The 19,070-nt window shown below is 41.7% G+C and overlaps 1 protein-coding gene across 1 annotated transcript in view; it reads left to right on the top strand.

The window, feature by feature from the left end:
* The first annotated feature begins 1,596 nt into the window (after positions 1–1,596).
* The window catches only part of DNAJC2 (DnaJ heat shock protein family (Hsp40) member C2), a 20,938-nt gene continuing 3,464 nt past the window's right edge, over positions 1,597–19,070 (top strand). The window contains exons 1-13 of the mRNA XM_018560433.1: positions 1,597–1,774; positions 5,148–5,338; positions 6,140–6,215; positions 6,718–6,816; positions 7,782–7,923; positions 8,815–8,895; positions 9,023–9,088; positions 10,643–10,734; positions 10,904–11,025; positions 12,092–12,241; positions 13,247–13,335; positions 13,563–13,632; positions 14,096–14,280. Of these exons, the coding sequence (XP_018415935.1) occupies positions 1,717–1,774; positions 5,148–5,338; positions 6,140–6,215; positions 6,718–6,816; positions 7,782–7,923; positions 8,815–8,895; positions 9,023–9,088; positions 10,643–10,734; positions 10,904–11,025; positions 12,092–12,241; positions 13,247–13,335; positions 13,563–13,632; positions 14,096–14,280 (1,421 nt within the window). The 5' untranslated portion in view covers positions 1,597–1,716. The remainder of the gene's footprint in view (positions 1,775–5,147; positions 5,339–6,139; positions 6,216–6,717; positions 6,817–7,781; positions 7,924–8,814; positions 8,896–9,022; positions 9,089–10,642; positions 10,735–10,903; positions 11,026–12,091; positions 12,242–13,246; positions 13,336–13,562; positions 13,633–14,095; positions 14,281–19,070) is intronic.

Raw genomic sequence — 19,070 nt, 5'->3', positions numbered from 1 at the left:
CCTTTCCCTGTGATGTTTTTTTTTCCTGACATCAGGGCAACCGGCCGCCGTCGGTCAGATAAAATAAGTATTCAATAAATTTATAAATGTAGTGTTCTATTTAGTATTAGTAATAAATTTAGTATTCTGATGGCAGCACCTGTCAGAATAAAAAAAAAAATACCCAACAGATAGCAAAGAAGCTATTGCTTCCCGTGCTATCTGCCATCATTTCATGGGGGTGCGCTCTAGAGGGCACCTCCCTGAAATTGCTTTTTTCAAGTTGGTATCCCTGCAGCTGTCACTTTTTTTTTTCCTCTACTCTTTTGTATATCCATAATGGTTGTCCCAATTGTCACTTTGTATTCCCATCTCTCCACTCCACACGTGTTGCTAGTTCTGATGGTAGAGGAAAATTGGTGGCCATTTTCAGTTGGACTTAGTGACAAATGGTAGCAGTTGCAATTTTTTATGTCACACAATATCAGCGCTGGTAAATGTTTATCAAACACAAATATTCAGTAAAAACAATGTTAAACGAATTTAAGTGTACATGAGCACAAAATAATACCCATTTTTTTGTAACATATAAAAAAGGGGGTTGCGCTGCGTAAAGAGACACCAGGCATGTCAAGCTTCAACATTGAGTGCGCCCATGAAATGGCGAAAAACTTTGTCTAAAGGCGAGACTTTTACAGGCCATCAGTTTAGAGTGTACCCTGAACAATGGCCCTGGAATTATTGCTCTTACTCAGGTGTGTGCAGCCGTACTAAAGCTGCCCATACACCTATAGATTATCTGCAGATTTTCTATGGTCAGATGGAAAAGGTGCAACAGATTCCCCCATCTACGCTAAACTGTGTAGATGGCGGAATCTCCCACTGGGCCAAGTATCAGTATCTTGCAAGTCAGCCCCGCTGGCTCTCCAAATACCTGAACAATGCCTCCATCCAATTTTACTTTACATTTTTATTTTATTTTACACCCAAGATGAAAAAGAGCACTGAACCTAGGAGTGGGCAAGCTCCAGCCCTTCAGCTGTTGTGGAACTACAAATCCCATGAGGCACTTCAAAATTCTCACAGTCACTAGCATGACTTCCAGATGCATGATGGAGTGGGAATAATTTCCCTGGAGTTCTTCTTTAACTGATACACATTTTTAGCTGGCAATACACTATACATTCAGATTGTACAATCTGATCTACGGAACCTGTGCAATATGAAGACAAACCCAATTACATTATATGAAATCGGGTGGGCCCTGGCACTACATAGTTGATGGTACATATGACAGAGATTGTACAATCAGATTGTAGAATATATGGCCAGATTCACTGTGCTGTTTTCAAACTGCTTCAAGTCAGCACACCCAAAATGCAGGAGACCTTTTTTCCTTTTCAGCACGTAGTGAGTTTTCACACCAGTATTGCCCTGTGCTGTGAAGGGCCTGTTGTAAGCTGCATTATCAGTGAATTCACCTCCATGTTGTCTTTAACGTGGATTAAGGTTTTCTTTTTCCCTGTCATGCAGAGTGCACGGGCCAGAGAAAAACGTTTGTTTTCAATAGGACAGACAGTACTGAGTAGGCTGGGTACGTGCTGTCCGCCGGAGGGGATTAGGTGTAACACACTCTCGTGACCTGGAAGTGCTTGCTCTTCCTCCATGCGGCTTTGTGGGTGAGTGCCGGGAGAAGAAGCGCAGTCTACCGCTGATTGGTGTTCTCAGGCCGGCATCATGCTGCTGGAAGCTCGGCCCGAGCAGAGTACCGGAGTCACCAGGCCCCTGTGTGCAGGTGAGAGAGCCCGGGCACCGTGCAGGAGGAGGCGGCGGCCGGGGAGACATGTACAGAGTGTGAGCTCTGCTACTCCTACAGTAATGGGAGCCCTGTGGATGAAACATGCCCCAGTATTTGCAGGAAGATCTTCAATTAGCACTGCAGCCCGGAGGGAGGGGAATTTATCAGAACTGGAGCAGATAGTCATTGTAACCAATCAGCTATTCTCTTTAGTTTATTCAGTTAAGCTCTTAAAATGAAAGAGAGAAGCTGATTGGTTGCCATGCACAGCTGCTCCAGATTCTGTGTGCTCCAAGTTTCATCATTCCCTTTTGATGTCTTGTAGAGTAGATGTATGCCGGATTGTATTGTATGTCCTACAAAACGGTGGTCAACTTAGTGATTCTAAGAGGCCTCAAGTGCTGCCCCCGACATCTCCAGGAAGCCGCACAATAGTTCGGTTTTCAGAATTGTGTTAATGTGGGGTAAAACATGCATTGTGTTGTGCTGCAGTGCATGTGGATTGCTTGCTACATTAACAGTGAGTTGAGGTGTCATTCAGAATGAACAGCACCACAATGCACGCACAGCATTGCACAGATCACCATGCACTGCAATAGCACACGGTAACATGTGCACTTGTTTTAAGACACCCCGACTCACTGTTACCATAGCAGGCAATGTGCCTGCACTGCAATGGCATGTCTGGTTTTTAATTTGTTAAAGTACCCTAAAATGTAGTAACATTCTGAATGATGTTGTGCTTGCTTACACAGTGAATGCAAATATTTCCCAGGACTTTTAACATTATGGTGTGACCCGTTATGAATATCCTTTTTTATTTTACTTTAGGGGGGGGGGTGTCTGCATCTGGTCATTGGAGACCTGATTTTGCAACCATGCAGTGCTGCAGTAACGGATTACTTCTAATGTCTGCAATCAGCCAGCAATAGATCGTTGTAGCACTGATTTATTGCTGCAGGGGGAGGCTGGACAGAGCTCTAACAGGTCTGCCTGAGCCTCCATGCTAACAGGAAGTGCCATGATGTCTTTTACTTCCAATGTAAATATAGCATGGAAACATTGTTTCAAATTGTTTACATTGCCTGGTACCAACACTCCTACATAAGCAGAAGCCCTGCAGCTGATGGATTCGGCTCCTAGACTGTGGTTGTCACTGACATCTGGTGCTTTCAGGACTAAAGCCTAATGGAGGCACTGTCACTCAGCATGCAGCTCACTGTACTCTAGATATTATTATAGGTTCTGGAGCACAGCTGGCCACACATTGAGTACTGTCAGGCTGGTTGTTGGGTTCCTAGGCTATAGGGGCTGTCAAGGTGGAAAGCAACAACTCTATATACTGATATATACCAATATATCTACTGTGCTTTACACTGGTTTAGTGGAGGACCTTATGGTACATTTTAGCCCGCTGCACCATAACCTGTCTGGTTTTACTTTCTCATTACACCCCAAGCCCTACTCCCATGGAAGACATTCCCTGGGATTTATAAAGAGTGTTGTAAATGCTCTTAAGAGATCATTCTCAATGACAGGACATGCAACAGATTCATGTCTGTGTCGCTAAGGTTTATATCAATCTGCCACAAGCAACTTTCCTGCGAAGCAGATGACGTTGGGAGAGTAATGGAAACGTATCAGATGCTGGTTCCAGTGGAACAGAAAGAGAGATCTTGTTGCAGGATTGTCTCAAAGATACAAAACAATAATTACAAGTGCAACATAATCTACAATTTGCTCCAACACAGTAAAAGTGTCGCAAATAAAACAAAAAACTGCATGAAATTGTGGCACATGCTGATACTAACAATGACAATGTCACAGCGTTTTCATGAGTTTGGTGCTAGGCTTCTGACTACATACACAAAAATGTGTTGCAAATGCCTTATTGAATTGCCCTGATTGTTTCCATGCTCTGCACCAATGATGTCTAACCCGCTACATACACTTTGGAATAAATTGCTCCACTATATGTGGCTGTATCTGTGCTATAAACCAGCTGGTCTGGATACACAGTTGGCCCAGGACCATAAAGGAATGAGTTGCTCACTATACTAAAATGGTGACTACACCCCATGTTTCTGGAATTATTGATGGCCTGTAAATACCTTCTGTTCTTAGAAGATGGTTCTTCTATAAAAATGAGGTGATTCTACCACGCCTGTTGAGCTGCTTTTTTTCTGTATACTACAGCACATGTATGAAGGGAACAGTTGTTTTCTATGTGCCCTGTTCACAGTATACATGCTTGGTGGTGTGCAGAAAAGTGCAGCTCTGTGGACATGCTGTAAACAAGCCTGAATGGCTATACACTACTACATGCTGCTTCCAGTTACCCTATCATTAGAGAACTATGGAGGCTGCCATTGCTGACCTCCTGAAAATGCCAGTTGCTTGGCTATTCTGGCTCAATGGATTCAGTACATTGGGGCCTAGTGGTAAATTCTTTCACCGAAGATTCACACATTTTTTTAATGATTCCATTGGAAAAATGTGTGAATCTTATTTGAAAACATTTTATAAATAGATCCTTATGAGTCACTGACCTCAAACAAGTATGCAAACCTCGAAAGTTAGAAGGCCTTATAGCATCTCACCCTCATCAACCCAAAATAAGTATACAGATCTTTGCCATCCTTCTGTTTAAAAAGCTTATTGCTGGGCTGTGATGCTCAACCTTTTGAATCACTGACCCATACAAAGCATTTAGAAAGTAAAATCAGAACTCCTGATATAAATACTTGTGGGTCAGTGACTGAAAGCTTTGAAGCTTGATGATCATTATGACAACAATGAAGCTCTTTCTGAGAGAAAAAGATGCTTTATACCTCTCTGCACAGGCCTTCTCAAAGCCCAAGTGGCAGTAAGGTAACGGCAGGTTTCTACAGAATAAGGCTGCAGTCGAGGGAAATTTTGATCCTAAAATGGTAACTGGTAAAAGAACAAGCATCTGTTGGACTCACTAGTGTTAGGAAATTGGTGGCTTGTATGTATGCAATGCTAAGGTGCCCATACACTGTACGATTATCGTACGATAATCGCAGTGTATGGAAGGCGTGCAACCATTTCTACTGTACGGTCGCACGTCTTCCGTCGAACAAGCAGGCTGGAAAACCCGCCGGGAATTGTACGATTCTCGGCAGGTTAGCGGCCTGCTTGTTTGACAACTGCCAAACGGGCCGCTGTGCTCCAAGATGGGCAGATCGTACGTTTTTTTAATTACTTTACAACCCTCGCAAGACATAAGTCTTGCGAGGGTTGTAAAGTGTATGGGCACCTTTAATTACTTTTACACTACAATAAAACTGCTTTTTATTCAGTATGCAGCATTAGCTTTGATTTTAACTCTTGTCTTTTGTTATGGCAGCCTCACTGCTCTGTCAAGTTGAACCTGTGGGCCGATGGTTTGAAGCCTTCATCAAACGTAGAACTAGAAATGTGTCCGCTTCGTTCCAGGAGCTGGAGGATGAGAAGGAATCCTCTGAAGAGTCAGAGGATGAAGAGTTTCAGCTGGAGGAGTTTGCACTACTGAAATCTCTTGATCCCAAGGACTGGAAGGTTTGTACCTTTTTAAATGAGATCCCTTTGGGAAAAGTAGAATGGATAAAGAAAACTTAAATAGAAATAAACAATACAGTAAAAGCTGTGTCTGAACCACCACCCAAATCCTTTGTCAGTTGTGTATGGTTGCTGGAAAAACAAATTACTTCTCTCCATGGCTGGCAAGATATCCCATACAGAATATTTTGTGTTGGACAGCTTCTATGGTGATTGTAGACTATAGTCTGAAGTATTGGAATTCTCTGGATAGTGCAGTCTGTTCGTATACTACTACATTGCAGACTATAGTTGGTGTAATTCTTCTCCATTAGATTCTCCATAATGCAAGGAAAAATTGTAGAATCTCTTTGGATTCTACATGTCCTATTAGGGGAGTTTTATTTAGACCTTGTTTTAGCAGAACTGCGTGTATCATCCACCCCCCCTTTTTAAATTCTATTCTGTACCCTGCAGCTTGCATTTGAAACGTTCAATAAAGAATTATAAATACAATTATAGAGTCCAGGTGCCAGAGTGAGTATCAACACTGTTTCAGATTTGTGGTAGTGGGTTGAAGATACAAACTACTGTAGAGACATTTCTCCACTGGATTCACAAAGAGCTATAGGTAGACAAGTAGACAGAGGGGGATCCAGCCCACTAGTTTGCACACAGGGAAATATCAGAATTGGCCTTTAAATCATTTATTCAAATCCTGTTGGATAACTAAGGACTCGTAGTAGTGAGCATTAATGTGGTCTTGTACATCTGAGCGTGACATAATAGAAAAGCTTTGTACTCTTATTTTTATCTAAATAGAACCAGGATCATTATGCTGTACTTGGATTGACAAACCTGAGGTACAAGGCCACACAGAAACAGATCAAAGCAGCACGTAAGTACCTTCAAATATACCGGTAGTTTAGTTTTATAGCTTAAAGCAATCCTTTCCAAACTGTAATATCTGTAAACCTGCAACCGCAATGTAAAACAGGCGCTCTCCTCTTTCTGCACATACCTCACTGTGATTTCTAGACATCTAAAACTGGAGTTCTCTGATATGTGTTGCTGTTGCAGGTTTACACATTTGTTTTGTGTAGAAAGTGAAATAGTTTTGGGGTCTCCATGACTGAAATTATCCCACAAACAAAGCAGAATTAAAAATAAAAACAATTCAACGCCCCTGTGTAGCTGCTCTCTAAATCCGCGGACTTGCAGTAAGAAAAATCACTGCATCCCATGCAATATATTTGCTTGTCTGTACAGCATGGGTATAGAGCTGTAATGTATAGCTCTGTTGTAAATGATTTAAGAGTTCTTTTAATAAATAAACTTCTAATTAAATCAGTCACATTCTCTGAACTTTTCATAAACAATTGACATTTTTGCAATACCAGATAAAGCAATGGTTCTGAAACACCATCCGGACAAGAGAAAAGCTGCTGGAGAACAGATAGTTGAAGGCGACAATGACTATTTCACCTGTATCACTAAAGGTAAGAATAGTCTTCATTGAAACTCACTCAAAGGGACATGACCATCCAAAACATGTCAAATCTGCATACTCATAACTGCATGTCATTTTCTGTTAATAATTAGTTATGTTATTTATTAACAGTCTTACCTTTTTGGTTTCAATAAAAACGATTAGCAGTAGGCTAAGGATATACGTGCAGCATTATTTGGCAGTCATCTCATTAGCAATGCAGTGATTTCAGCAAATGAGGTTACTGCTAACAAGTGATAGAATCTTTAAGTAGCTAGAGAATAAAGGGCCTGTGGTCTCCCTGCAGCTGATCTTTCCCCTTGTAATGACTTGCCATGCCTTGTTCTGCACAGTGTCTTTGTGCGGGAGCAGCCATCTTAGTAGAGGCAGGGATTTTCCTGATAACTGGCGGGGGAATATTTATGAACCTAACCACTGAACAATCACTTTCTCAAACAATCCTCCCCGCGCAGCTACCTCCTCATGTATCACTTGCCCCTCCCTTTTAGATTGTAAGCCCTCACGGGCAGGGCCCTCCTTACCATCTTGTCTTAAATTGTATTGTGACTGTAATGTCTTCCTTATATTGTAAAGCGCTGTGCAAACTATTGGCGCTATATAAATCCTGTATAATAATAATAATTTACAAAGCGCAGAATGAAGCAAAAGCAGATGGGGCATACAGTGCAGATTCCTCTCCAACAAGCAGCACAGTAGTGATATCCCCGAAAATCAAAAGAAAAGTAGTCGGAGGCAGTGGTGCCTTAGATGATGCATTGCAGCTATACAGCTATGAAGCTTTATCACTTTGCTTCAAAACTGAACCACAAGTATTCATATCAGGAGTTCTGACTTCATTTGTTAAATGCTTATTTTGGGTCAGTGATTCAAGGTGTTCCGTTCAAAGGTTTAGCATAACAGCCCAGTCTATTACAATTCAATGTTACAGAACTGTTGTTTTTGTTATGTTTTTAGCAAATGAAATGTTATCTGATCCTGTGAAGAGGAGAGCATTTAACAGTGTCGATCCTACCTTTGAAAATTCAATACCTTCAAAGGGTGAGGGGAAAGACAACTTCTTTGATGTATTTACTCCAGTGTTTGAGAGAAATAGCAGGTAAGATATGCTTGTAAAATATACTTTATTTCCCTGTAAATTATAAATGTGTTAACATACATCTTGATACCAGAAAATGTTTCACATACACTTTTCACTTCCGATAACATAAAACCTTAAATGTTTAATATACACTTTTCCCCTCTAAAAACATAAAACCTTATATTAAAAGAGAACTATGGGATAAGTGTTTTTCCCAATAGTTCTCTTAAGGGTTTATGGGAGGACATATACTAGCCTCCTCCCGTGACCCAAAGCTCAGTATATCGCGAGCTACAGTATACTGAGACCGCCGTAGCCAGGACAGATACCGACATTACTGTCGATCCACCCAGCTGCATGAGTGACAGCTGGATCTGCCTATCTAGAGGCAGAGTCAGCTGTAACCGCCCCCTTTTCGTCCGTTCCTCCAGTTAGCACTAGAGGATCGGAGCAGGGAGGGGGGAATCCCTGCGGGGGGCGGTGAGTGACAGTCAACACTCTCTGCAAGGAGATGATCGAGAAGTGAGCGAGCAACGTTATGTGTTCACTCACGTCCCGATCTATTGAGCCGACGTGTGACAGTTTCATTGTCACACGTTGGCTCCAACTATGAGGATGATGATTTTCACCCACCTCATAGTTCTCCTTTTAAGTCTAGATTTCAGTCCTACTACATTGTTTTAGTTCCATTGTGTTATAAAGAATCATTTACCCCCTATTTGCTTTCAAGTACTGTAACCTTGTAATTTTACTCATACTGCCTTGTGTATTTGAATGGTGAATTTTTATATATTTATCATTTGCAGTAAATGGAACATGATATATACGCTCAATTGTTTCCTTTTGAATACAGTTTTGTGTTATTTATTTGAACAGAAGTCTCACATTTGAGCCATTTCTCCATTATAGGTGGTCAAATAACAAGAATGTTCCCAAACTTGGTAATATGTCCACATCAATTGAAGACGTAGATGGATTTTATTCCTTCTGGTAGGTTTATTTTACTCATATAAAATGTATTTTATTTTCACATTGTCTTTTTAAATATATTTTTATACCGTGCATATGGGATATTAAAGTATTCAAAAAAATATCTAATACTTGCTTTGTCTTGAAGGTACAACTTTGACTCGTGGAGAGAATTTTCTTATTTGGATGAAGAAGAAAAAGAAAAAGCTGAATGGTAAATGCTTTATATGCAGTCTAACAAATAATACTTAAAGTGAACCTGAGGTGGCCTAAACAGTACCCAGTGTTGTAGCAATGGTGGTGAAATACAAGATCTTTCTACCTTTAGCATTTTAGGCCAGATAAAAACCTTGTACCAGTAATTGATATTTTAGTAAATAGTGAAGTGAAATGTTCACCTTTTAATGGCTGTATGTTAGTAGTTATTGTACGGCTAAGAAAATGTTAAAACTTTGCTTGTTGTCATGAAAAAGTCACTGATATGACATGCACACTCTGCCTAACAGAAAGCTTAGCTCAAGGATTCAGGGATTTGACATACACACTGTGCTTACTGGAATGCTTTGAGCTTTGACACACACTGTGGTTACTAACAGACTTAGCTTTAGGAGCCACTGATATGGCATACATACTGTGCCAACTAGAATTCTTAGCTTCAGGACCTACTTATGGGGGGTGTCCATTGACACTAATGCTGGTGGCTAGGGATGCACAGATACTTTTCGAGTACCAGTGCAGATACTTGGCATTTTCATGAGAACTACCAAGGCTGCTGTGGTTCCAGTTGGGACCTGGTTCTGGTGCTCCACCACTGTCCTGAAATCGTTAGTCTGTATTGTTTTAGAAAAACTGTCACATGACACTAAACAAAAATGTATCAGTACTCGTACTTGTAAGTACTCGGCAAGTACTTGTACTCGCAAAACTGGTATCTGTGCATCCCTTTATTTATATTTATAAAAACAAAATCGTACATTAAAACAGATGTACAAATCCCAGGAGCTCCGTGTGCTCCTTACAAATGACAGCTGCCTCCTAACTTTTGAATTTTTCTCTAGTGTAGTCTTGGAGCTCAAAAGTATCGGTACATGTACTCGTACTTGTACAGAGTACTGTACTTGGTATCTGTGCAACCCTACTGGTGGCTATTATTGTGTACACTGTCACCAATGTTGGGAGTTATTGTTGCAGTCACTGTTATTTTTGTGTCCATTGACACCAATGCTGGCAGTTATTTTCTTCGTCACTGATGGCGATACTGGCAGTTGTATTTGCAGCCACTGACACCAATGCTGGAGATTTATACTTGTTTAAATGCAACGGGCACAGTTCATTTTTTTTTGTTTACATCCAGCATTGCAATGCTCCTTCTGCTGGCCACAACTGCATTAAAGCCCCTTAGGCTCCTATGGGGCCATTTCCCAGGAGGGAGATGAATGTGGCCAAGAGAGGGGCTTGCTTGGATGTCTACAAGCGACCCTCAGATCTCTGTAAGTACAGATCTGTGAAGGGTGAGGGTGGGATTATTTAGGTCTGGGAAGGGGGGGCAAAATGAATAAGCGCACTTTGTCCAAAGTTTAAGTAATTTTCTATCCAAAAGTCCAGAATGTCGTATGTGTGTGCAAAAATTGCTCTGGTACTAAGGTGGCTAAGCCTTTACACATCAAACTCTACTGTTTTGATAAACACTGTTTTGTATTGTTCATGGAATCCAGAAAGTTCTTTTAAGCATTAACATCATTTTTTTCCCTATTAAATTTTTTTCCAGCCGTGATGAGAGGAGGTGGATTGAAAAACAAAACCGGGCTGCCCGTGCACAGAGAAAAAAAGAAGAAATGAATAGGATAAGAACTTTAGTTGGTAGCTACATTTCATTTTTCAATACATTTGTTTTTATAATGAAAGTGTCGTTTTGCAGTTTTGTCATTTTCGGGGAAAAGGTTGTTTTTCAAATATTTCTTGTATTATAATGCCATAAATATGATGTGCCATGACTGTGTTCTATAACTTCTGGTCTTTTAATGACTAGATAATGCATACAGTAGTGATCCTAGAATAAAGAAGTTCAAAGAGGAAGAAAAGGCAAGGAAAGAAGCAGAGAAGAAAGCTAAAGTAGATGCCAGGAGAAGAGAACAGGAAGAAAAGGAAAAGGTATGTGCAGATCATACAAACACAACCATGGGTGTAAAAATATTACTCTTCCCACACAGTGGTAAGTCAGTTTCTCATCTGCAGTATATTGACATAAATGGTAAAAGTGCTCTCCATCTGTGAGATTTTTTTTTTTGGGTGCTGATGTCCTTAAAACTAATTCTGCTCAACCCTAAAAATGTACTGCTGGCTGCAGACATGTATTTGAATGAAAACATTAGATTCACTTCCAGAATTGAAGTAATGTGGCTCATGGCCCCATAGTACTTTCACCAGAATGGCATAGGTCTGGTGGAGAAGGTAATTAAAAAAAATTGTCCCACTAGCTTTCTCCACTATATATATGTATGCTCTGGAGCAGTGTCCCCAAGAGTGGCAGCGGGTGTGGGATGTTGAAGCTGATTTAGATGGCAGCCAGTCACAGCAGTGCCTTACACAGATCCAGTCTTTTATCAAGAATAATCAGGTGAACAGGAACAGAGGCAGATCCGGCTTCTCATTAACAAAGTGGGCACAAGCCCCTTAATGTTGATCAGGAATGACCTGTTCCATTTTCAATGCCATGCCTTAAAGGGAGCTATATCTGCCTATATGCAGGCTCTGTCTGTGTAGTGTGTTCACTGCATGGGCAGACAGAGGCGTGTGAGGTGTCTGCCAGGTTACCATCAAACAGTTCACATCCTGTACACCAGGTTAAATCTGGTAGGGACCGGTGGCAGTTTTTTGATGTTGAAAACTGCCATGATCCCTTTGTTGGGCATGGAACCTGCACCAGTTTCTGTTTCACTCTAAAATACAAACGCATGGCTGGCGCAGATAAACCTGAAACGGGTATATCTGCTTTGTTAATGTAATGCATGCTACTCGTGTATAAGAAAAATATTACCAATGGTAACCAATCATATTTTGTATATTTGCTACGTAAATCTCTCTCATAATGTACCCAGGGACACAGTGGGCCTCAGATGTATGTGTCCTGTTGGTTTTTCTGTCAGTGATTTAATAAATAGATATCTAACCACTGAAAACCATAAACCAATATCTAATAAACTTGTATCCCTTTCAGCAAAGACAAGCTGAGCTGGACGCTGTTCGATTAGTAAAAGAGAAGGAAGATGAGGAAGCTCGTCAGCAGGCTCTTGTAGTCAAGAAGGAAAAAGAAATACAGAAAAAAGCCATAAAAAAGGAACGACAGAGACTGCGCACTTCATGCAAGGTTTAGTTTTATATTTTTTTTTTACTGAACTGTTTGGCTATTGTGTGTAGTGAACATGGCAGTATATTACCAAAGGTGATGTAATATTTTAGCATGCTCCAGAATTTGGACAGGCTCAGGTTAGGTCAGGCAACACATGTCCCATGTGAGTTTGTGGCTTGAATAAGTTGCATTAATTCAAAATATCATGGAATGTATGACCAAGTATAAATCTCTCTTAGCTGTGTCATTTTACGATATATCTGTAATTAGGGATGTCCCGATACCAATGCTAGCATCGGTATCGGGACCGATGCAAGGCATTTTCACAAATACTTGTAAAATTGCCCCGATGCATAATGACGATGCTTGCGCATCGGTGTTGAGTTCGTAGCACCCGACGCCTGGGACATGTAGTCCGGGCAACCGCTCGGGCAGGTCGGTATTGCGGCGGGAAACCACGCAATCTGCCTGGCACGACTGGGTTGCCATTAGAAAATAATGGCACTGCCAGCGCGATTAGCGGTGGTGTGCAATCCATGACCGCTTGGTCATCGTGAACGAAACTGAGCTTATGGCTGGGCGGTCACGGACTTGCACACCACTGCCGATCGTGTTGCCACTGCCATTATTTTCTAATGGCACTCCATTCACGCCAATCAGATCGCACGGTTTCCCGCCGCAATACCGCCTGGGCCCCACACGATTGCGGTTGAAAACATGAATAGGTCAAATGTTTTATTGTTCTAAAACAGTCTTAAATTAAAGTTCTTCATAATCGTAAAGTAATTGGCCTAAAATCATTAGTCTGTATTGTTTTTTTCAAAATGTCACCTGTCCCTTTAGGAAAACGTATCTGTAATTGCTATCGGCAAGTACATGAGGGGAAGTACTTGGTCTTAAAAAAAGTGGTATCGGGACATCCCTATCTGTAATGTGTAGAAAGGACGCTGAAAAATATAACCCACCAGGGCAATAAAAGTACACTTGTCCAGCGCACCAACCCTTTTTTTTCTTTTTTCTCAGAATTGGAATTATTTCTCTGATAGTGAAACAGACAGTGTGAAAATGATGGAAGAAATTGAAAAATTGTGTGATCGTCTTGAACTAGCAAGGTAATTAAATTTATCAAGTTCTGCTCTAAATATTGAAGCATTCTTTTTAATGACCATTGTATAAAAAAAAGAAATGACAGATTGCAGTGCCCATGTTACTGTTTAATGTGGAAAAAAATTTAAATTCTCCAAGAGAAGGCAGTCATGATAACTGTCACTGAAAAGTTTGATGTCCTAGTCATTCTCAGGCTGTATGTTTTTAATTCGTGGTCTTGGTTTGCTTTCAGTTTACAGTCTCTGAATGAAAACCTTTCAGGAAGTTCTAAAGAAGATGGGAAAACTGCTGTTGAGAAACAAGTAAGTGATCAGGAACATGTTCTATTAGTTCACTGTGGCTGTACTTCTATGTGTTTACTTCACAAAATAAGGCCAAAAGCATGCAAAGTCCTCTTCATTTCCCTTTTGGAATACTCAAATGGAGATCTTTAAGAGCTCATAATAATCATCATGCATGGGGTTTCATATCTTTATCACATAAATTTAATTCTTTCTCCTTCTATCCAGCAACCATCTCCCACACTCTCTAGTTTAACTGCATCCACATTTTTCATTTCCATGTACTAAATACATTTTAGAAAAGGAATGCTCTCTTAAGGATATTAGTGCACGTTGTCTATCAGTTGTTGGGAAATGTGGTTTCAGTCATTGTTGGAGTCCTAAAGGAAGCTGGATGCATCTGACTTTTGAATGACATCCTTTAAAAACTATAGTCTGTATTAGCTGCCATATCTGAATGGATGAGCATGTCTGTGCTCCTTAGATTGCAGAGGTGAATGCACAGATTAAAAGAGAAAAGGAGCAGGAGGAGGCGCGGATGAGGCAGTCCACAAAGAGTGCAGATCAGTCTGGTTCAGGAGGCGGGGGCAGCAGCAAGTCCTGGTCAGAGGATGACTTGCAGCTACTTATTAAAGCCGTGAACTTATTTCCTGCTGGAACTAATGCAAGGTGAGCACCCAGAAGTCACTTGAAGATTGTTTTAACACTGTTTTTATATTAACCTGAAGCTAGTGTTTGAATCTACCATTTTGTTACACACCAGGCTTACATTAGCGTTTGTTTTGCAAAATTGGAATTGCCACTCCTACACAAATATGTTGGTGATCTCAGGTACAGCTGCCCGCGCTTGATGCAGTATTGTATCCATGAGGAGCGGGGTGCAGTAGTGCATATTTGTTTTTTGAGCACTTTTCTATTAATTGGAAATGAAACATCAAAATTAGAAATCAATGGAAATGCTATCTTACCATGTTTTATGGGAGATTCATATTACTAAAGGGGGCTACTCTTTAAGTGGAGTTAATGTTCACCTGATGGGTCCACTATGAAAAAACAACTTGGGATATCTGAATCACTTAGAGCTTGTCTGCTTTCTTTGGCTAAGAACATCATGCAACTCCTGTCTCGGAATCCTTAAAGTGCCCTTAAAAGGCTACAAGGGCAGGAGATACTCAAAATAGGCACCTAGAAAGTTTTGTATGCAAAGTGTCATATCTTAAAAAATGCATCAGGAGTTTAAATGCTGGATTGCTATATTATAAAAATCTTGGTCAGCTCCTGTGGATAGAAGATTGCACCCACCTCCTTCTGCACATTGCTAATGGCCCATAGATATGGTGGGGGTTTCTGTGTTTTGTCTGTTTTTGATATCTCCTGCCTAATTTATTGCTGTTCCAGTGAACAATAAGTCACTAAGTCCTATTTACCGGCGTATAAGACTTCCACCATGGACGGTTTTGTGTCCCGTATGGAGCACGCGCTGACGCAGCGCCCCCCACGGAAGCGCGCTTTGCCGGCCCCCTCATCGGTCCTTTCTGGGGATTCTGAGGAAGAGGGGGAAATTTCTGCTGTGGCCGCGCAGCACGACCAGGGGGACTCCTCTCAGGCGGAGTCTGGTGGTGACGGAGAGTCGGGGACCACCCTTATGGTCCAGGAGCGTGAATTGGTCACGGCCTTGGTTCGCGCTGTGCGGGAAACGCTGAAAATTGAAGAGACTCCGAGCTCTTCGGCGCTCCCGCCGGTTCCTTTTGGGACGCACAGGAGTAGGCGTTCCACTAAGGTTTTCCCTTACGTTCCTTTTTGATGATTTTGTCTACAAGGAGTGGAAGCGCCCGAGCAAGTCGTTTAACGTTCCCAAACGCTTCTCGATTCGCTATCCTTTTGAGGAGTCCTTCCTGTCTAAGTGGTCTACTCCCCCCGCGGTGGATCCGCCGGTTTCTCTCCTATGCCGTTGGTCGTCGGAGGAGTCTCGGCTTTCGATCAACGTGCTGGAACTTCGGGCGATCCGTCTCTCTCTTCTTCATTGGACGGCCCGTCTTCAGGGACGGCCGGTCCGGGTTCAGTCGGACAACGCCACGGCCGTGGCGTACGTCAACCATCAGGGCGGCACAAGAAGTGTGGCCGCGGGTCGGGAAGTGGAAAGAATTCTATCTTGGGCGGAGATGCATGTTCCGGCTCTCTCCGCCATGTACATTCCGGGCGTGGACAAGTGGCAGACCGACTATCTCAATCGCCAGTCAGTGGACCCGGGGGAATGGATGCTACATCCGGAGGTGTTTCACCAGCTCTGTCTTCGCTGGGGGTTCCCGGACGTGGATCTCCTGGCGTCTCGCTTCAATCGGCGGGTCGATCGGTTCGTGGCCAGGTTTGGTCTTTGGTTTTTTTGTGCCTAGCGTCCTTCTCCTGCAGGTGGCGATATTACCCTACAGTACATGATCTCCGATCTGTTCCCTGTGTCCTTCAATGAACGGAGAGAAAAGGATTTTACGGTGAGTACCAAAATCCTATTTTTCCGGTACTTGCCGATACCGAGTACCAGTGCTGTGTGTCCCGATTATCAGGCAGTCGGGCGGCAGATCATGACCCATCGCCCAGCTTCCTGAATGCCTGTGAAGCCGATGTTCTAGCGAAAGAACACCGGCTTCCTGACCAATCAGGACCCACCTTCCGGCTTCCTAATTGGCTAGGAAGCGGGCTTTACTTGTTGCTAGGCAATGTGGCTTCCTCACCAATCAGGAATACGGGAGGAGGGTCATTGCGTGCCACTCGGCTTCCTCGTTGGTTAGGAAGCCAGGCTGCCTTGCAACAAGTGAAGCCTGATTTCTTTCCAATCAGGAAGCCGGGCAGTGGTTCATAACCCACCGCCCGGCTTCCTGATTGGAAAGGAAGCTTGCTCCCTCGGCACTGCCGATCAGAGGGAGATCTCCCTCTGACCGGAAGTTCTGGTATCGGACGTGAGTATCAGTGCATTTGGGTGAGTACGAGTACTCGCCAAATACTCGGTATAGGCACAGATTACTAGTACCGGTGCATCCCTCCTGCAGAGTATAGAAGCAGCTTTCATACAAATGGAGAGATGCCTCATCCTTGCAGTGGAGTCACACTGCAAGGATAATTTTGGATTTTACAAAAACACCAAATTGTATCTGTAACATTGCAGGCTGTTGCTGCTACTTTTCAGATATTAGCCAGGTCCTTGAATACAAAAAACTAAGGTATTTATTGCTGCAATATTAACACATCATTAAAAAAAAGCACCATTCAGTGTCAAACCCCTATCACTGAACTTATAATGAAGTATACTTTTTTCCCCCGTTTAATTATGGATTTTACCCAGCGTTTAGCTTTATCTCTCTCCCAGAGCTATCTTAGAGCAGCTAAGGGAGGAATTTATGAATGAAGCTGCCTAGTTATATTAAATCTGTCTCGCTGCTCCTGTCTAGCATTGCTTGGATGTGCGACATAATTTATCAAATGTGCACTACATTTTTATTAAGGTGCAGTTGGGTATTACATAGGCTTTATCCAGCACCTTGAATTCTTACAGTTGTGCATAATATATTGAACGTATGAAGCTGATCTCCAGCATAAGAGGTAATTTTAAAATGACAGTAATTTGTATCAGCAATTCCTGGTACAAGCATGCATGCGAGTTAGAATACATTTGCATACTTGGTTCAGATCACTGACTCAAAATATCAATTTGTAAGCAAGCTCACATCATGCAAGTCATCAAAAACACTTATGCCCTTTTTTTAGTATCTACACTTCTAAAATCCCTATTAAAAAAAAAAAATATATTAAAATATATTGCAAAAGTGCACATATACAATCATAAAACAATGTGAAAGCACAGTGCACGTTCACAAACTTTCACATAACTGTACATTGGGAAAGCGCTTTTCTGTAGGATTGCTACTTGATATATGTGTACCATCTAGTGTACATGGCTTGACCTCTTTTATACAGGCTTAATGTATAATCTTGACATTAAAATAGTGTAGTTACATGGTACAATGAAAATTATAAAGGTCTACCTGCAGGCTCACAGAGTGACCGTTCTAAAGAATGAGAGTATATTTTAAAATATGGTATACAGCTTGGCCTAGGCTGTGGCTATGCATGAAGTAGATCTGTCCAGGTTTTTTTTTTCTTTTCTACATACCTAGGAGGTGCGGCGCGCAGCGTGTGTGGAGTCGTGAATGGGACCAACTGATCGGAAGCCGATAAATCGATTATTGAAAAAGTTGACAACTTTTTCAATAATCGATTATAATCGATTATGTCGATTAGTTGTTGCAGCCCTATACCCTTGCCTGACCTTCTGTGCCTACTATTCCTATAATCTCTTATGCAAATCGGAGCTAGGCAACCAGAACCAAAAGGGTTCAGCGATTTTGATGCTAATCATCCCAAGGTAGTAACCGGTCATCAGCCACTACTGCAGCCATTGATGAGCTCTTGCTTTTAACTAGAGGTGCACCGAAATGAAAATTTCAAAACAGAAAAGAAACCGAAATAAAAAGTCAGGCCGAAACCCAAAAATTTTTATTTTAACTTTTTGCAAATAATTTTATTATATAAACGTTTTAAGTTTTGTGTATTTTTATTCGTTATTAAATATTTATATTTTTTACTATTAGGGGTCTAAACAGACCCCTGATATTTCCCTTTTAAAATAGAAAAAGAGATTGAGAACACAGAGTCCTCAATCTCTTTTTCTGCAGCCCCTGTTATCAATGAACAGGAATCCTCTATACTGAGTGTTCCTGTTCATTCATAACATGAGGACATTGTATGTTTACTGTAACCACAATCATGAATGAACAGAAGTGGATATAGATCACTTCCCATTCATTCATAATTGAGAATATAGTAACCATACTTTGTCATTTATTTACAAACACTCAGCGATCACTGAGTGTTTGTACCTTGCTCTCCATCCTAACAGCAGACGCTGAGCAAGCAGTGCAGGGAGCAGCGCTCAGCCTCCTGTGACAGCGCTGGCTGTCTCCGCTCACACACTGCTCTGCCGATCTGTGACCGGAGGCTGAGCGGTGCAGGGAGAAGAGATGCCGGCTGCTCACAGCGCTCGGCCGCCTGTGACCGTTTCTCTCCTCCCCGCTGGAGCACAGAGCAGCGCCGAGAAAGAACGGATGTACTGCTATATCGGTCAGAAAATGCCACTTTCGGCATTATGCCAAAAGTGCCATTTTCAGCCTATGTATCGGTGCATCCCTACTTTTTACTGATTTTGGTTTGCTTTAATGAACTTTAGTAATTTGCACAATTTTAAATATCACTTCAAATGCTATTTGTTGAATGGAAAAAACTCCTATCTAACGTGAAATGTTTTCTTAGAGTTCTGATGGTGTAGTTATTGATTTTCTACACAAGTAATAAAGTATTTATTTAGTTTGTTCATGTTGCCCACTGCATACAGTCCCTTAAGAAGCAAA

The sequence above is a fragment of the Nanorana parkeri genome, unplaced genomic scaffold, assembly GCF_000935625.1.
Source record: "Nanorana parkeri isolate BGI_ZX_2015 unplaced genomic scaffold, ASM93562v1 scaffold454, whole genome shotgun sequence".
NCBI classification, from domain to species: Eukaryota; Metazoa; Chordata; class Amphibia; order Anura; family Dicroglossidae; genus Nanorana; species Nanorana parkeri.
Note: the sequence above shows the minus strand (reverse complement) of the source record. Positions and strands in the feature narration are given on the sequence as shown.